Source organism: Aulonocara sp. 'chitande type north' Nkhata Bay, linkage group LG14 (genome assembly GCF_057382095.1).
Source record: "Aulonocara sp. 'chitande type north' Nkhata Bay isolate Kocher_YH1m ecotype deep benthic linkage group LG14, A_spYH_male_GT1.1, whole genome shotgun sequence".
NCBI lineage: Eukaryota > Metazoa > Chordata > Actinopteri > Cichliformes > Cichlidae > Aulonocara > Aulonocara sp. 'chitande type north' Nkhata Bay.
This window is the reverse complement of record NC_141357.1, coordinates 9,963,919-9,980,025: the sequence shown is the minus strand read 5'-3', so window position 1 is coordinate 9,980,025 and position 16,107 is coordinate 9,963,919. Positions and strand designations below refer to the sequence as shown.

Here is a 16,107-nt window from a genome sequence, read left to right as displayed (position 1 = left end):
GTTATCAAGTATTTAAGATTAAAGAAGTGATGTTTGAGGCTTCACACAGACTTTAAGGTTGACTTCACATTCACTGTGTGTACCTGTGCTAGACCCCAGCCTGCTCCATGCTGTACTGCAGGTCAGGGGGCTTGTAGCTAAGGAGCATGTCACTGGTGCAGGAGGAGGGATAGCAGGCTGCCGCATGGAGCTCCCCTTCAACGTCGCACACTGCATGGGAAACACAAATCTTTAACTGATGAGGAAACAGAGAATACTGTTTTTGGGGTAACTACAGGTCTCATACTGACCCGATTCTTCCCGCTGGTGTAGCTGCTGGCTTCCTGTCAGTGATGTCTGGCTGAGAATGTCCGACATGCGAGCGGAGCTTAGCGCCTTCCCAGCCAGCAAGCTCATCCCAGACATGGGGTCTGCCTGATCCTGGAACAGGAAGCGAACGACAGTTTAGAGGCAGGAAAAATGAATCGTGTTTAATAAACGGCTTCTAGCGGAAACAGTGAGTCAGAATTTGGATGTTGTGAGCATCCTTGCAGTGTGTTGATGCCCTCTTAGTTCATTTAGTCATACAAACAAACATACGCTTTCTTCGTTCTGCTAAGTGGGTGTTCTCCAGCACTGCACTGGCAGAGAAAGTGAGCTAAGATCCCATATCCTCCAAAAGGACATCGAGCCAATATTAAAATGACATACAAATGTGATTGTTTCTGCCAGCCCTTTTCCATGACCCACCAAAACAACAGGATGGAATTTAACACTGAATTGTTTTTATTTTACCTAGTTGGAAGCTGATGTAAATGTAAAAAAAAAAAGAAGCCCCAACAACAACAAAAACACCCCCAAAAACCTACTAGAACCCACACTTAGTGATCAATGTAGTGTGTAACCATAGCAGCAGTGTTTGACTCACATAAGCATCATCACAAGTCTGGATGGTGTGGTGGCGCTGCAGCTGTCCTCTGGATCTGTAAACCTCCCCCTGGGGGCCTCGCGAGTAGCCCACACCATTATGATCAGGCACTTCCATGGCCTGTCCTTGAGGCCTGCACTCCACATGCTCAGACTCTGAAAAGGACATATTTGTACAGGTTTACCTCGTGGCTTTAACATACAGGAAAAGAACATGAATTTAAAGGCGGGAAAAAAATATTCCAGTTAAGACAGACACTGGATTCCAGATCTTTGGAGAAAGCATTGAAATTGGGGTAAGGTCTCACCTCTGTTACCTGTGCCAGTTCTTATGTAGCCACCATGCCTGTGTGTAGGGGAGGTGTAGGGTGGGGTGCCTCCTCGGGGAGGCCCCAGGAGCTCATGTCCTTCTCCTGTCTTGGCAAGAAGGCCTTCGTGTGGGTGATGGTAGCTAGCCGGTACCTCGTCCTCCTCCATGCTCTCTGAGTGAGGTAAGCTGGGGCACGGTGCCTGCTGCTGTTGCTGGACCTCCGGGGGTCTGATCTGAAGGAGGTGGTGGTAGTGTTGCCCTCCAGAGGCACCCTGAGGTGCCTGTGGTTCCAAGCTTTCTCCTGGGCCTAGCTGGCGGAGAAGCAGCATATCTCCATACTCTTGTGGCGCACCGCTGGATGGTGTCGGGGGTGCCGGACATGGCCGGGGGCTCTGCCTTTTCAGCAGGGCAGCCAGGTCCTGTGGGGGCAGTCTGGGATCGGCGTGTCCTGTTAAAGAGTGGCGGGGAGACAGGAGGCCCTGCAGGGTGGGAGTGACGTGCTGCTGAGGGGGGCGGTAGTCCAAAGGAGTCGGGGAGAGGAGAGCCTGCTGTAGTGTGGAAGGGGCTCCGTAGTTGTTGGTCCCCACCGCCCCGGTCTGGTAACCCTCCAGGCCGGGAACTTTAAGGGAGGCTCCCTGCAGGTAGGGGCTGTAGGACCCCACCACGCCTGAGGCGCCTCGGGAGGCAGCGTCGCCAGAGTAGAGGTGGGGATTGAACTGGGCCTGGTCGTAGCCCGATGTGAAGCGGCCAAGGCTGCGGCTAAACAGGAGGGAACACACACAGTAATTACCTACCTGCTGTCTAACAACAATGTACTCCCAATCCTCTGTATACACAGCAAACACATCACCTAACGTCCACCAATCTGCTAAAGATCCACAGAGACAGCCTAGAACACACATCACACGCTGCTCCAGGTTCAAGTATTCACTGAGAGGTGTAACATATTTCCAAAGGATGCTTTTTAATAAAGATTGCAACTTCAAGATTGTAACATGCTCACTCAGTGAAGGTAGTCCTGGCTACAAGGGGCAGTTATGGGATAATGAAGTCAGGGGTGGTGGTCACAGGTTTGACTGACCTCCTACTCGAGTTGATGCTCTGTTTACATGCAGAAACTCACCCAGATACACTGAGCTGGAGAGTTTGTTGTTGCTGTCCACTCAGCACAGACGATGAGGGATTTACAGTCATTTTAAACACATTTCAAACAAAGTTATAATTCTTACGTCTGCTCTTTTACGAACAATGTCCAGAGCAACGAGTTTTCAAAATACAGTTGTAGAAAAATCATTTAATATGGAAGCAATGAAAACACAACAAAAACAAAAAAATGAGAAGCATACAGTGAGAAAAAAACAAAACAAAAAAACAATGCAATGAATGTGAGAGAGGGAGAGTGGCGAGTTCATGCAATCTAACTAAAAGGCAAAGAGGAGGACACAGAAACAGTCCATTGCTGGCGACCATCAGGGGAGGGGGGGGGGTTGTGGTGACATGATGCGAGCGTCACCTGTGCGACTCGGCGTTGTCTGCGCTGAGCTGCTTCCCGAGGACTCTGTGTCCGCCTGGCGTGGACAGAAAGTTGCTCTGCCTCTGTGCCCCACCTCCCAGCTCCACCTCCTGCACCTGAATGGTCACCTGCACAACAAAGGATGGTGTTCGTTAGTGACTGCAGCATCGCTTCACGACTAATTAAATACATTCTAGCTCGTGACAGCAAAATTTTAAAAAAAGTCAGATATTATGTTTGATTCGGTTATAGGAGGGATTCCAAACTCTTTACATCGTGGGCCATGTTCAACCCACTTTGACCTTAAGTGGGTCAAACCAGTTGAAGCAGAATTGCAATTTTTAACAGCACGTCTCAGTTTTTCTGTATAATAAACGTGTCAGATTAGTGAAAATGTTCTGGTAGCTCACTGCTCAGACATTCCTGCAGTTATAAAACAGTGTTTCTGTCATTTAACAGTTTAACTGTTACCCAGCTACTTTGGTATAGTATGAATGGCACTGGTGCACTCCTTTACATTTTACAATGCCATCCAGTGGGCCGGACTGAAGTCTTTGTCAGGCCAATTATGGCCCCTGGGCCTCATGTTTGACACCTTTGAATTAGAGGGAATTCCTCAGAAGACAAAAAACCCCACATTTGATTGGCTCTTTGCAGTCACCTGCTGTTGTTGAGGTACACCCTGTGCCAATGGGACAGTGGGGCGGGCAGATGCTGCTTGCGGATTGGTTTGCAGAGACACTCGAGGAAGGCCCGTGGGAGGCGGGCTGCCACTCTGGCCCTGGTACATGGCTGGAGCGCCATGTTGGTACTGCACTGATGATTGACCTGAAAGAGAACGAGAGAGAGAGAAGGGGAAAATGATGAGAGCAAAATCATCAAAATTTTTTATAAATTTAAGCTGAGAAAAAATTTCCAAAAATAAAAAATACAACTAAATAGAATAAATAAATTCTCTTAAGACTTTTCAGCTGGAAACTGCAAATGACACAACGAGAAAATAAAAACAGCTGTTAACCTATCACGCTAATCACATGTTATTTTGTTCTTGACGACTGAGGTGTTTACTCACCTGCTGTCCCTGAGGAAACATTTTCATTGAGTCAGCATAAGCTATATGCTTTCTACTGCATTATTCAGAACACACAAACGAACATGGCAGTGCTATTGTACAGAGAACAAAAGCCAGAAATGAATAAAGAGCTTTGTTTTTAAATTAAATATCTGCTCTTTAGCTGCACAGCAAAACCCAAACCGTATTTTAATTAACTTATAAATTATGAATTGTGACTATAACATTTAACATTTGACCTCTGTAGCATCTAAAGTCTTCTTGTGTCCACTGAAGGCAGGCATAGATTTAATGTAATTAGGAAACTTTCTCTTACTGTTACATTAATACTGACGAACGAGTGTTTACAATCGGACACCATATTAAAATTGTACACTATTCGTTCAGGTCGCGTCACGAGTTAAATGCATGGAACTGAGAATTGGAAATCAGTTTGTATTGTGCAGATATTCATACTTTGATTGCAATTACAAGTTTAAATTAACACACTATAACTCCAGGTGGGCAACTCCAGGCTTCGAGGGCTGGTGTCCTGCAGGTTTTATATCTCACCCTGGGTCAACACACCTGAGTCACATGATTAGTTCGTTACCAACACTCTGGAGAACTTCTCCTCCTCTTGAGGAGGTCATTTAGCCATTTGAATCAGCTGTGTTGGATCAAGGGCACATATAACACCTGAAGGACACCGGCCCTCGAGGGCTGGAGTTGCCCACCCCTGCAGTATAATATGTTAAGATCAACATCACACTCATGCACAGAGACTACATGAACAATATTTCACTGTGTCTAGCCACGTAGCTTTGAGTGCAAAGTGACTTAAAGATTCCGAATGAGATTGTTTGTTTTATCTGGATAAAACAAATGATGTCAATGTATGTGGAAGATCTGGATCTTTTAGTGAGTCAGAATAATTACTTGTTGAAGTCTACGCACACTGGGATGCAAACTACCATGTGTTGAATCAGAAATGCAATATGCTGATCATTAGGTTTTTCTTTCTATGTTAAAATAGATGTTCTAATAAATATATAGCGAGCTGTGAATAAGCCAGTTAGTTTTATATTTACAGTTTAATCACTGCATTTCTGTACAGTCACATCACCTACTAAAGCATTTAAGCACTCCGGCGGTAGTATTACTAACCGTGCCCTTGCATTATTCCTGCAGAGCCAGGCGGAGAACTCTGATTGGGCTGTCTGAAGAGGTGGTTGCTGGGCTGTGTTGGCGGAGGGCTAGAGGGCTGGATACGCAACCTGAGGGAGGACAGGACAGAGTAGGAGAGGAGAAGAGAGAGATACGACAGTGATGTAACACTTCAGTCGATAGCGCTGCACCACGGTATCAGGTTCATTGTTCACCGTTCAATAGCTGATGAGTAATGTGTGTGTGTGTGTGTGTGTGTACCTCTGAAGCTGGTGGGTTAGGTGACTGGGCTGGCTTTCTCCATGGCCTAAAGACAGACCCTGCAAGTAAAGACAAATAACCAGATTATGGCTCACAGGGCAGACTACATAACATGACAAAGCATAACACGCATGTACACTTCTCATGCCTCCAAAAAAAACACATTAAGTAAAATGAAGCTACAATGCACTGCAGCCAAGTCTAAGGTGATCCAGATCAATAAAGTTTCATCTCACATGTGTTTCTCCTTCAACAAGATAAGCAACTTTTGTTTCCAGGAGCATCAGTAATTGAGTGCAGTACGCCCAGGTCTCATTGCAGCAATAATCAAAACATAATTCTCCCTTTTCTGAGTAAATTAGTAGAATACAATAATAATACAGTGGCGGATGCTCATATTAAACATGAGCACAACAGGTCCACTTAAGAGTTTCATAACGTGGCCCAAGTTGATGTGAAGACACAGTGCTTCATATCATTAGCTTCACATACCTGGATTTGCTGGTGGAGGATTTGTTGCTCTTGCTGGTACAGGATATGCTGCTGCTGGGTGTGCTCCAGGAGTTTCTCATCCTGCTGGATAGCATACATTTTCTGGAGCTGCTCACACTCCTATTGGAAACACAGACGCGCACCCAGGGTGTTTAATACACATGCTAACAAGGCACAAAATTACAAGTATCCACACTCTACACGCTCTCAGGTTTGAACAATTACCAGTCTTGCCAGTAATTAGAACAAAAATCCAAAAATCCAAACCATTCAACAGTTTCACCTCAGATTTGTTTGCCACAGGTGTGCTCATATAATTAAGATCACCCTGTGTTTAATGATACCAATCACATTTAGCTAATAAGATTAATTGTGTTGCAAAAATACCACATTTTCCAAGTGTTTCTTAAGTACAACCTCCTGATAACACCAGCTTTTTCAGTTTCAGCTTTTATGACCAACGAAGAGAGACGTAATTTACTGTAATCTAGTTTTACGGGTGCTTTCCCAGGCATAGGTCATGTATGTGCCTCTATTCTAAGCAATATTAATCCTGAATGCTCAACATGAAGCGCCCACCGATTCTGATCATTATCTCTTTCCCCACCTACGCCTCCTAGTGGGTGAGGTAATCTCATTGTGGGATTGCTGAAAATGATGCGACATCTCAAGAAAAGTTGTGGGTTTTGTCAGGTCAGAGATTCAGTTTGGTCTCATTTTAAGAAAAGCTGATGCAGTGGATCCAACATTGTTTTTCTTTTAAGAAAAACCTTTAGTTGGCTAACAGGAATCCCCGCACACTTAGTGGTGTGAAGACCAAACAATAAAATGAAGCTGTTGCACATTATCACAGCAGCCTGTGCAAACATGTCAAACAGATTTGGCCATGTGATGCACATAAAAGCAAAAAGGCAGATGTTACAAGAAATTCAAGTTAAAAAAAAATATGTGTGTGTGTTTTTTAAATGAGTCTTGCTTGATTGTGATAGTCTATTGTTGTGCTACTCTTTGTGTGTGTGTGTGTGTGTGTGTGTGTGTGGGGGGGGGGGGGGGGGGGGGGGGGGGGGGGGCGCCATCCAAAAACATGAAGCAAGAACAGACAGGTGATGTGAAGCAAATGTCAGACTTCAGGTTTGATGATTACTGAAATTAAGTTAGCATAAGTGCAGTAACAGTCCTCCCAACAAGGAGTCACAACAGTGTTCAGATCCCATGGATGACTTGCCAAGACTATCTGACTGAATGCATCGCATCAGAGTCCTCCACTGCTAACAAAGCACATATTTACAGTGTCAGGGATCTGTTTGTACTCGCCAGCGATTCAAACTTGCATCAGAGCGACTGCAAACTATTTCCTGTTCTGCACTGTTGCTCTGGGAACCATGTTTTGCATACAATATAGAGATATAGATATATAGATATATATAATATCAACCCTAAGGGGAAAACAGTGATTTGTTTAGCCAAGCAAGAACAGTGATACGGTTTCACTGAAAATCCTTAATCTTTGAATGTGATTTACTTTTTAACCAGTTAGAAAACAAAGTAAGCCATATATTTTTAACTCCCGCACAAATATAAGGATGTAAACAAGTTAATGGCTCTAAAAGTGTACAAGTAAGGTGATGTACCTGCTTGAGTTGCTTAATGAGGCTGCTGTTCTCTAGGTGAGCCTTGAAGGCCTGAATGGTGGCAGCCCCGTCAGAGAACCGTCTGACAGGAGAGAAGCGCTCCATGGGCAGATGAAGGGTGTTACAGTCCTTATAGCTGGATCTGAAAAGGGGGCCATGGGGAGCAGACACAGACAAGTGTGTACACAAATACACACGTGCACGCACACACATATACACGAGACGTAACACGACAGATACCATAGGTACACCATTGGACACACGCATTCAGCCATACAGACAGAGATAAGACACAGAAACAGACATGTGAGCACTTTAAACCTGCACAACATGGTCATATTCAGGTGTTGTCATGGAGGCGTAGTCCAGTGTGTAAAAAGCGTAAGGAGCCCGAACTTATGTGTCAAAGGAAACCTCGAAATTTCACCTTTCCTGTAAATCATGCCATGTAAGCCTGGTTACATTAGATGATCTTCATGCCAGGTTATCTAAGGTCAACACTGATGATATATATACACCAATCAGCCACAGCATCAAAACCTCTGACAGGTGAAGGGAATTAAACATCTTACTAGGATGATTTGTTTTTATTTCTGCAGTGGGTTTTAATCTCATACACCCAAACCACCTAAACAGACCACACACATACCCAGTGTTACAATGGTACTCCCTAAGAAGGACAACACACTCAAGGAAGCTCAAGGAGCACAAAGAATAATCCAAGATGCTGACCTGTTGTTTTCCCTGCAGAAGGAAGCCCTACCCTATTGGGAGGTGGGGGTTTAATGTTGTGGCTGATTGGTGCATGACAGTAAGTCCCCTGAACACTGATATAGTTATTTTTCTGTACAGAGCTTAGACAATACAGATCATTTGATGGGATTGGATAAAGCAGCTGTGTCTGTCATCAAGAAATTCATATTCATAAAAAAGAAAGACAAAAATACAGCTGAACAGAACATGCGTTCTTTAAAATTCAACTTTTACCCATCTATAGCCCCATTTTAAACCCAAGGTTAGGCTGCCTTGGTAGAAAAGTACACTCAGTTTTGCTGAGCTGAGGGGGAGGATAATGACACCTATAAGGGACAACAGTTAAAACTGCCAGCATGACAACAGTAAAATATGGCTGCTATTGCAGAGAAAATGTACAAATGTAGTGATTTAGCTCTGAGATGTTGTTCATACCTCCAAAAAAACCCTCCAAAAACCTCCAAAAAACAACAAAAAAAACATCTGGTAAAATCTCTGTCTTCCCCCAGGTTTGTGAAAATGAAAGAGTTCTACTAAATCCTGGTTTACTGGTGATGTGAAGATACAGCATTTGCGCCCTGTGTCAGAAACTCCATCTCTACCATCACTCTCCATTGGTGGGTATGGATCACATCCTTTGTGTTGTTTGTGATGTGTTTGCAAGTGATGAGAATGTGTGTGTGACAGTGTGTGAGAAAGAATTGGGCTTAACTTTCCATTCATTTAATGGGTCTCAGTGTTTGTGTGTGTCTGTGCATAGAGAGCTCGGAGTGGGTGTGTCCCCTCACCGGGTGTGTGTGTCGGGGACCCAGCCCACCCGCTGACGGGGGCCTTGGGGCCGCTGTGACTCTGCCGAGGGCTCGCCATGCGATGTGCTCATGAGCGTGTGCGTCGTGTGCCGCTTGGAGCGGTTCGCCAGGTACCTGGGCCGCAGGGAGGGGGGGAGGACGGGGGTGAGGGTGGGAGACAGGAAGCAGCGCTGGTCAGCTCTCTGTCCTCATTGGCTAATGGAGATGGGGAGGGAAGGCCCACCCCTTTCCACTTCTGCCAATAGGTGCCATGATTAATATCATCTTAGCCAATCAAAAAACAGTAAACAAAAAAATTACACCGGTCGATGGATGTTATAGCTTATGGGTGTCCCGCAACGTCCCAGCCTTCCAATTTTAGGATTGGACTGGTTGCCATTTAGTATTCATTGGTTTTGCAAGCTTCAGAGTTAGCAAAGCTGTGTGAGAAAGAGTGAAAAGGTCCAGAGGATAATTTGGCACTTACTGAAATGAGAGAGAGAAAGAAAAGCTCTTGGCCAAAGAGTATGAGTGATAGGAGGCACTGTGTCTGGTGGCAGATTCAGTTTAGGACTGTGGCAGAAGGCACTTGCGCAATGGAGAGAGAAAAGATGGGATAAGCACCGCAGCAGAGTGGCCACCTCCCGTTGGGGGGGGAAAAAAGCAGAGCAGCCAGAGGCACTCACTCCCAGCAACCCAGGACACCAGCGAGGTCTACAGAAGGTGCTGTCTGAAGAGGATCGGCTGGGAAGAGCTCACCTAGACTCAACAGCTCCATAAAAGAACCCAGCGCCCATCATTACCCCAGACTAATGTCAATGTTTTTCCACATTATTTTTAAAAACTAAGTCAAACATAAAATTGTCATTACATGACTATATTCATGTGGGTTTTTTACACTTTGTTTTATTCAGTTACCTGGTTATAAAACCTCCTCTATAAACTTTAGACTTCAATATCTTGGCCGACCCAGATCTCAGTACTTGTACTTGTCGTCACAGGTTATGAGACTTCCACAGATTCTCATTTAGACAGCACCTCTGTACGGTATTCCCCTTCACCAAAAACCGTCACCGTGGGTTACCTCTGTACTGCCTCTTGATCTGGCTCTCCGTCTGAACCCTCCTCATCCACCGGAGCTACTGCAGGGATAGGATGCTAAGAGAAGCAAAGAGTTTACTGGTCAACGCCTGTTCAGCACATAGGAGGACGACATACAAGGTGGACTACATTCAGAAATCCAGATCCTCACCGGGCTGGTGACAAGTGGCGAGGGCCCTCGGGGCCTTTTCAAGAGCTGAGCGTGTAGCTGAATGTTGGCCCCGCCGTCGGAAGCTCTTCGACCCAGAGGCCCCATGCCGTTGAGCAGTTGGAGGGTAGGCGGCTGCAACAATGATTGCTCCTGGAGGATCAGCAGGCACAGGAAGTCAGATTAAGTAGGAAAATAAATAAAGTAAGCTGATGGCTACCAAGTGAAATCCGGTCTAACCCAGCTTACTGTACCTTGTATTCCAGCTGCTGTGTGGGCTGCAGGCTCTGTGTGGGCATAAGAGTGTGCATTTGACCCATAGTGGGGGCAAGAGGGATGAAAGGGGGCTGGGGCAGCGCACCACGAGGGAAACCAGGTGGCAGCTTCTGGAGATCTTCCTGCATCTCTGTCCTGTTAGGGAAACGGAGAAAATGACATAAAATGAGTCGATGATTGTTTAAGATTAGTGAGAAAGCAGCTAATATAATTACTTATGCTTTAATGCTCCTCATTCTTACTTAGATTTGCTTGAAATAACCCACATGTGCACACCCTAAAATATATTACCTCATCTATAAATAGCTGGCAGTCAACAAATCTGAATGCAATTGTGCTGCACTATTTTAGACAAATACCTAATAATGTGAGTGAAAACAGTGTCAGTTCATGCCTAACCTTTGGTCTGGTACCCCCACAGTGTGCCGCCTCATTGAAAGGTAGCGAGCCATGGCCTCAGGAGATGGCTCCTCCCCTTCATCGCTGTCCAGAGCCATGCTGCCGTCAGGCTGAACGATAGATAAACACACAGCCAGTGTTTGGTAATCAGAAGTGATCTTTGGTACTGTGTGCTGCATGCTTGTGTGCATTTGTTACTTAATAAAGACAAAGTTCACATTTTAAATGCATTCCATGTTTATATAAACATGCATAAGTGTTTTCTATTAAAACAGAACACATTTTTACTACATAGCACTGACTAACTGAAATCAAAACACAGTTGAAGAGTCTAAAGAGACTCCCCTTATTTCTCATCATACTATATACACTGTTGCAGTTTATGAAGAAATTAGCTAGTTCTAGCTTGCTTTTCAAGCTGCTGCGCACCTACTCCCAGGCTGATGCAACCACTTGACTCCACTGCTAACTCACCTCAACAATCTGGTTCTCTGGATTGATGAGTTGGACGTGGGGAACGGTTATGCTAACAGGATTACCTTGTGGGTCTGTCTGCTGGGACACACAAACACACACACACACATAGAGAGGTCATAAGGGTTGCGCTAATTTGATAACAATCTTCTTAGCCCAGAGTGATTGGCAGATATGGGTTAAAACCATTCAGCGGACAGACACCAGGACTACAGTAAGATATACTGATGGAGGAGGCGCCTTTACTACATCTACAGCTCAAGTGCCTCGCTTAAAATTTATTCCTAAAATCTGTTGATATAAAGACAATTTTGTATACACAGAATCTGCAGAAAACTACACTGATGTAATGAGTCACCTGTACAGCATTTAGAGGATAGCTAATGGGGCGCAGTGTGGGTTGAGCAACACGCAGGGTCTTGTGTTTCTTGAGGCGGTCAGCCAGCAGACTGTAGATGGCACTGTAGTGATCATATGCATCTGTTTGTAGAGACTGAAGAAGAAAAGGCAAGACATTCATAAGCTGTGCTATTTATTTTGACAAATAAACAAAAAGGTAGAGATGAAACTTTTCGCCACCTGAAGTGTGCGCTCTCGGTCCAGGCCCATCTCACACATGGCCATGAGCACTTGCTCGTTGATGAGCTCCATCTCTCTCTCCGTCTTCACCTGCTCACACTCCGCTATTAACTGGAAGGGAGTGGAAAAACATGGCAACGCTTTACAGACTGCAAATAATTGCTGCTATTAAACAACAATAATGATCAAAGCATTCACAATTTATTAGTGAGGCCAAAACTTAAGTTGATTTATGTCATTAGCTTGTGTTAAACAAGTCAAGACAAGTCAAGATTTAATGAAGTGTGAACTATTTTATGTGTAATTACAGCTGAAAAGAGATGATAATTGCATTCTGATTACATCCACACCCATAACACTACATATCCATTATAGTATGAATTTTTAACGATCACTGTGGTTTGTGATCATGTTTTCATTACTCCTCCTCATATGCTCAGCTACAGATACTGACATTAAGTCAAAAGATCAGTATATCTTAACCCAGTGGGTTTTCCCCCCTAAAATAACCAAGTAGATTTGGTCCCTGAACGCAACCTAACCTAACAGCAAGTGAAAGCAAACAGACAGTGAAACCAAAACCAAAAGGTGAGTACTGGAATATAAACTACAGCTTTCAGGTTCACAGTCTTGTGATTTACAAACGTACAGGTGAGGACAAAATTAGTTTTTGCCTATATGTTTCCAAAGGCTTTCTTTAAAAAAAAACCAACAAAAAAAAAAAAATCATAGTTTTCTTTAGAAATGATCAATTATTTCTATTTTTAGAAAATAACCGAGGTCTATATTATTAGCCACCCCTAAAAACTGACCATTTTATTGAGCTAGAGCATAAACCACTGCCATGATGACATTTTGTAAAGTTAAAATGAGTGTTATTTTCCCATTTACACACAGTATAAAAACTTCAGTGACAGTTTGAGCTGTCAGTGAGAAAGTATCATGTCGAAAACAAAGGAAATCAGTTTAGACTTGAGAAAAAGAACCGATGACGCTCACAAAGCAGGAGATGGATATTCAAATGTATCACAGAGTTTCCAAGTGTCAAGAACTGGAGTGAGAAGTATCGACAGCCACATAGTACAGAACGAGCCTGGCGGAGGTAGGAAGCCAAAGAAACTCGTGAATGGCTTATCCAAGACTGGAATTGTAGTCTTAAACAAGAAAATCTCTAGAATCCTGAACATAATGAATGAACTGGTTTGCAGATCAAGAAAAACTTGATTTCTGTTTAGAGACACCTTGAAGTCAGACTGAAGTACGCTAAAGACAACACAGAGAAATATTCCGCATTGGGCAGCACGGTGGTTAGCATTGTTGCAGCAAGAACGTCCTGAGTTCAATTCCACCATCAGGCTGGGGTCTTTCTGTGTGGAGTCTGCATGTTCTCCCCGTGTTTGCATGGATTCCCTCTGGGTACTCCGGAAGTGAATGGATGGATGGATGCTGGAGATTGGTCCTTTGGTCAGATGACATGAAGCTAGAGCTTTTATCCCATAGAGATGGGCGTTTACTCCCCCCATAGTGAAACACAATGGTGGGAGTATTATGCTGTGGGGATGCTCCAGTTGGTCTGGAATAGGGAATCTCATCAAGATGGAAGGAATCATAAAGAAAGAAGGATATGTGAAGATTCAGAAAGAAAACCTTGTGTAGTCAGCAGCAAAACTGAGTCTGGGTCATCGCTAATATTATTATTGTAAGTGCACAATAATTCTGAGCCTGGTAGTTTTTGGTTTTTATGAAATAACTTTAATTCTGTGTGCAAAATAAGGGGAGCCAGTAATTCTGTCCTCATCTGTATAATCTCTTAAAAACAGGTGTTGCAAAGACCAGTGACACTTTTATAACCATCCATAAAAAGGCTTATTTGATGAACCACAAACTACTTATTAACCATTACCAAAGTTAAAGACATAAATGTTTATAAATGTTTATAAAAAGTACGTTCTTTCATGTTGTTAAACCATTATCTAAAGCTGAACTATAAATTTAACTTTTATAAATGAGTTTAACATTTTTAGATAATGTGCATATTCAGTTCCTAATGATGCAAAGTAACTTTAAATGAATGATTCCTTGCAAAGGGATTAAAGAGGGCTAGTTCAAGGCTAGCTGTTAAGCTTAACTGGTGCCTGACAGTAACTATATTTAACATAATATTTAATAACTCTGGGGTTCATTCTCATTCAGCTTTCAATCATCTTTAGTGCAACCAAATTATCTGGCAAATTAAATATGTTATTCGTGTAACACAGAGTAGCCACTAAATGATGGGGTGAGTCATTTTTGCAAAAACTCTGCTTTCTGGCAAGAGTTTTGCCAAATCAACATATTATACTGAAACTGTAACAGAAAAAAGCGCGCGCACACACACACACACACACACACACACACACACGAAGAACAGAAAGAATGACTTTGTGAAATTCTTTTAAAAAGGTCTCACCCGGTCAAAATCTGGGTCTGGGTCCCCCTGTCTCATCCACTTGTTCTTACAGATCTGCTCCATGGTCAACCGTCTGCTGGGCTCCAGTACTAACATGTGTCTAATTAAGTACTCACAGTCTGTAACAACACATAAGCATACATGATATGCATTTATATCAGAGTATAATAGTTCAAATATTTAACTAATAAGCCTAAATCTTTCATGTGGTGACAAACGATCAGAAAAGGCTAAAATGATTTGCATTGTTCAAAAAAAAGAGATAATTATTAATTTATTAATTTAGTTTCTGTTAGTCCAATTTTATTCTTTCCTCTCATACAACATAAAATGCTTTTTCCAAAAGAAACTTTTGAAAATCAAAAGCTGGCCAGGCTTGGACTTCAGCGGCAGCTGTTAAAAGTCTTTACCGAGTACGTCACGCGGAACAAAGGTAAATTTGTTTTGTCTGATTAAAAACATGGAGAAGAATAAGAGTTGACTGCAGTCCCACCTGTGGACATGAAGAAAGGGATGCGGAACTTTCCACTGAGGACACGTGCCCGCAAATTTTGTAGAGTGCTGCCATCAAAGGGCAGGGCGCCGCACACCAGCACGTATAACACCACACCTAAGCTCTACACAGAGGAGAGGGAAAACAGCTGTGAGCACATCACTTTGAACAATTTGAAAACCATTCATTTATTAATTTTTTCCAGAGCTCTGTGTATTATTTAAGAAATGTGGTCGTCTGTGTTTTTCTTTTTCTTTTCAATTCAGCCGTACCTGGAACATTCAAGTCAGCTAGCCACACCCCACGTTTGAGCCCAGCAGGGCCTTCTGCGTACCTAAAAGTCGACTCACCCATATATCTACTTTGGGACCGTCATACTCCTTTCCCTCAAATAGTTCAGGAGCAGCATAGGGAGGGCTGCCACACCATGTCTTCAATAGCTGGCCTCGAGAAAACATGTTGCTGAAACCAAAATCTGACAGGGCAGACAAGAGGTTGATTTAATCTCACCAGTTGCCTTGACAGAGTAAACATTTTGTTCAAAACAGAAAAATGCTCCCTAAGTACATGCTGACACTTGCCTGCATCCACATCCACCACTAAATTTAACCTACCCACCCATTCGCTCTTCAGTGCAAACACACACGTGCGCGCACACACCTGCGATTTTGATGTTGAGGTTGTGGTCCAGTAGCAGATTCTCTGCCTTCAGGTCTCTGTGGACAATGCTGCGGCAGTGACAGAAATGAACCGCTGCCACGATCTGCTTGAACTTCTTCCTGGCATCTTTTTCTGCCATTCGTCCGTGAGCCACCAGGTGGTCTGTACATCCAAACAAAACACAATTGCTGGATTTAGGAAGGGAACACAGTGTTTCTACTGTCTACCTGTTCATGTACAAGATCCTGTGCTACAAATGTCCTTAAATTAATTCCCAAGACTGGCCAGGTGAACATTAAAGTGTACAGCTTTGGTGGGATCTGGGATTTTAAAGCACAGAGAGGGAATTTCATTTCATTTTTACAGGAAAAACTTTCATTTTAATTACAGAGAGTCTGCAGATTTAAATAAATTAGACTCTAAAACCTTTTTAATTCCACTTTAAAGGACATTTAATACCAAAGCTACATTGGAAACACATCAAACACATTGATTTACATTCAACATGAACATTAAAGTAAAATAAAAGCTTTTGACTGACGTTAAGAAACTTGTGTTTATTAAAGAGAAAAATCTCGATGTTGTCCTTAATGGTCTTCAATGTTATTTTGATTTATCTGCATTTCCAAACACTGACTTAACATTGTTTAGTAAAA

The 16,107-nt window shown here is 43.3% G+C and overlaps 1 protein-coding gene across 4 annotated transcripts in view; it reads right to left on the bottom strand.

The window, feature by feature from the left end:
- Positions 1 to 16,107, bottom strand: part of sik3 (SIK family kinase 3) — a 39,580-nt gene that overhangs the window by 3,511 nt on the left and 19,962 nt on the right. Inside the window, exons 4-25 of one of the 4 annotated variants that reach the window (XM_086260897.1) lie at positions 15,452 to 15,613; positions 15,142 to 15,266; positions 14,792 to 14,915; positions 14,299 to 14,417; positions 11,850 to 11,960; positions 11,629 to 11,763; positions 11,271 to 11,351; positions 10,797 to 10,906; positions 10,376 to 10,532; positions 10,125 to 10,274; positions 9,957 to 10,030; positions 8,873 to 9,007; positions 7,332 to 7,473; positions 5,701 to 5,820; positions 5,209 to 5,267; positions 4,948 to 5,057; positions 3,391 to 3,557; positions 2,730 to 2,857; positions 1,215 to 1,975; positions 908 to 1,062; positions 291 to 420; positions 84 to 210 (exon numbers count right to left, since the gene is read on the bottom strand). In XM_086260897.1, coding sequence (XP_086117023.1) covers positions 89 to 210; positions 291 to 420; positions 908 to 1,062; positions 1,215 to 1,975; positions 2,730 to 2,857; positions 3,391 to 3,557; positions 4,948 to 5,057; positions 5,209 to 5,267; positions 5,701 to 5,820; positions 7,332 to 7,473; positions 8,873 to 9,007; positions 9,957 to 10,030; positions 10,125 to 10,274; positions 10,376 to 10,532; positions 10,797 to 10,906; positions 11,271 to 11,351; positions 11,629 to 11,763; positions 11,850 to 11,960; positions 14,299 to 14,417; positions 14,792 to 14,915; positions 15,142 to 15,266; positions 15,452 to 15,613 — 3,377 coding nt within the window. In that variant the 3' untranslated portion in view covers positions 84 to 88. The remainder of the gene's footprint in view (positions 1 to 83; positions 211 to 290; positions 421 to 907; positions 1,063 to 1,214; positions 1,976 to 2,729; positions 2,858 to 3,390; positions 3,558 to 4,947; positions 5,058 to 5,208; positions 5,268 to 5,700; positions 5,821 to 7,331; positions 7,474 to 8,872; positions 9,008 to 9,956; positions 10,031 to 10,124; positions 10,275 to 10,375; positions 10,533 to 10,796; positions 10,907 to 11,270; positions 11,352 to 11,628; positions 11,764 to 11,849; positions 11,961 to 14,298; positions 14,418 to 14,791; positions 14,916 to 15,141; positions 15,267 to 15,451; positions 15,614 to 16,107) is intronic. The other 3 variants (XM_086260899.1, XM_086260898.1, XM_086260900.1) reach the window with 3 other exon arrangements.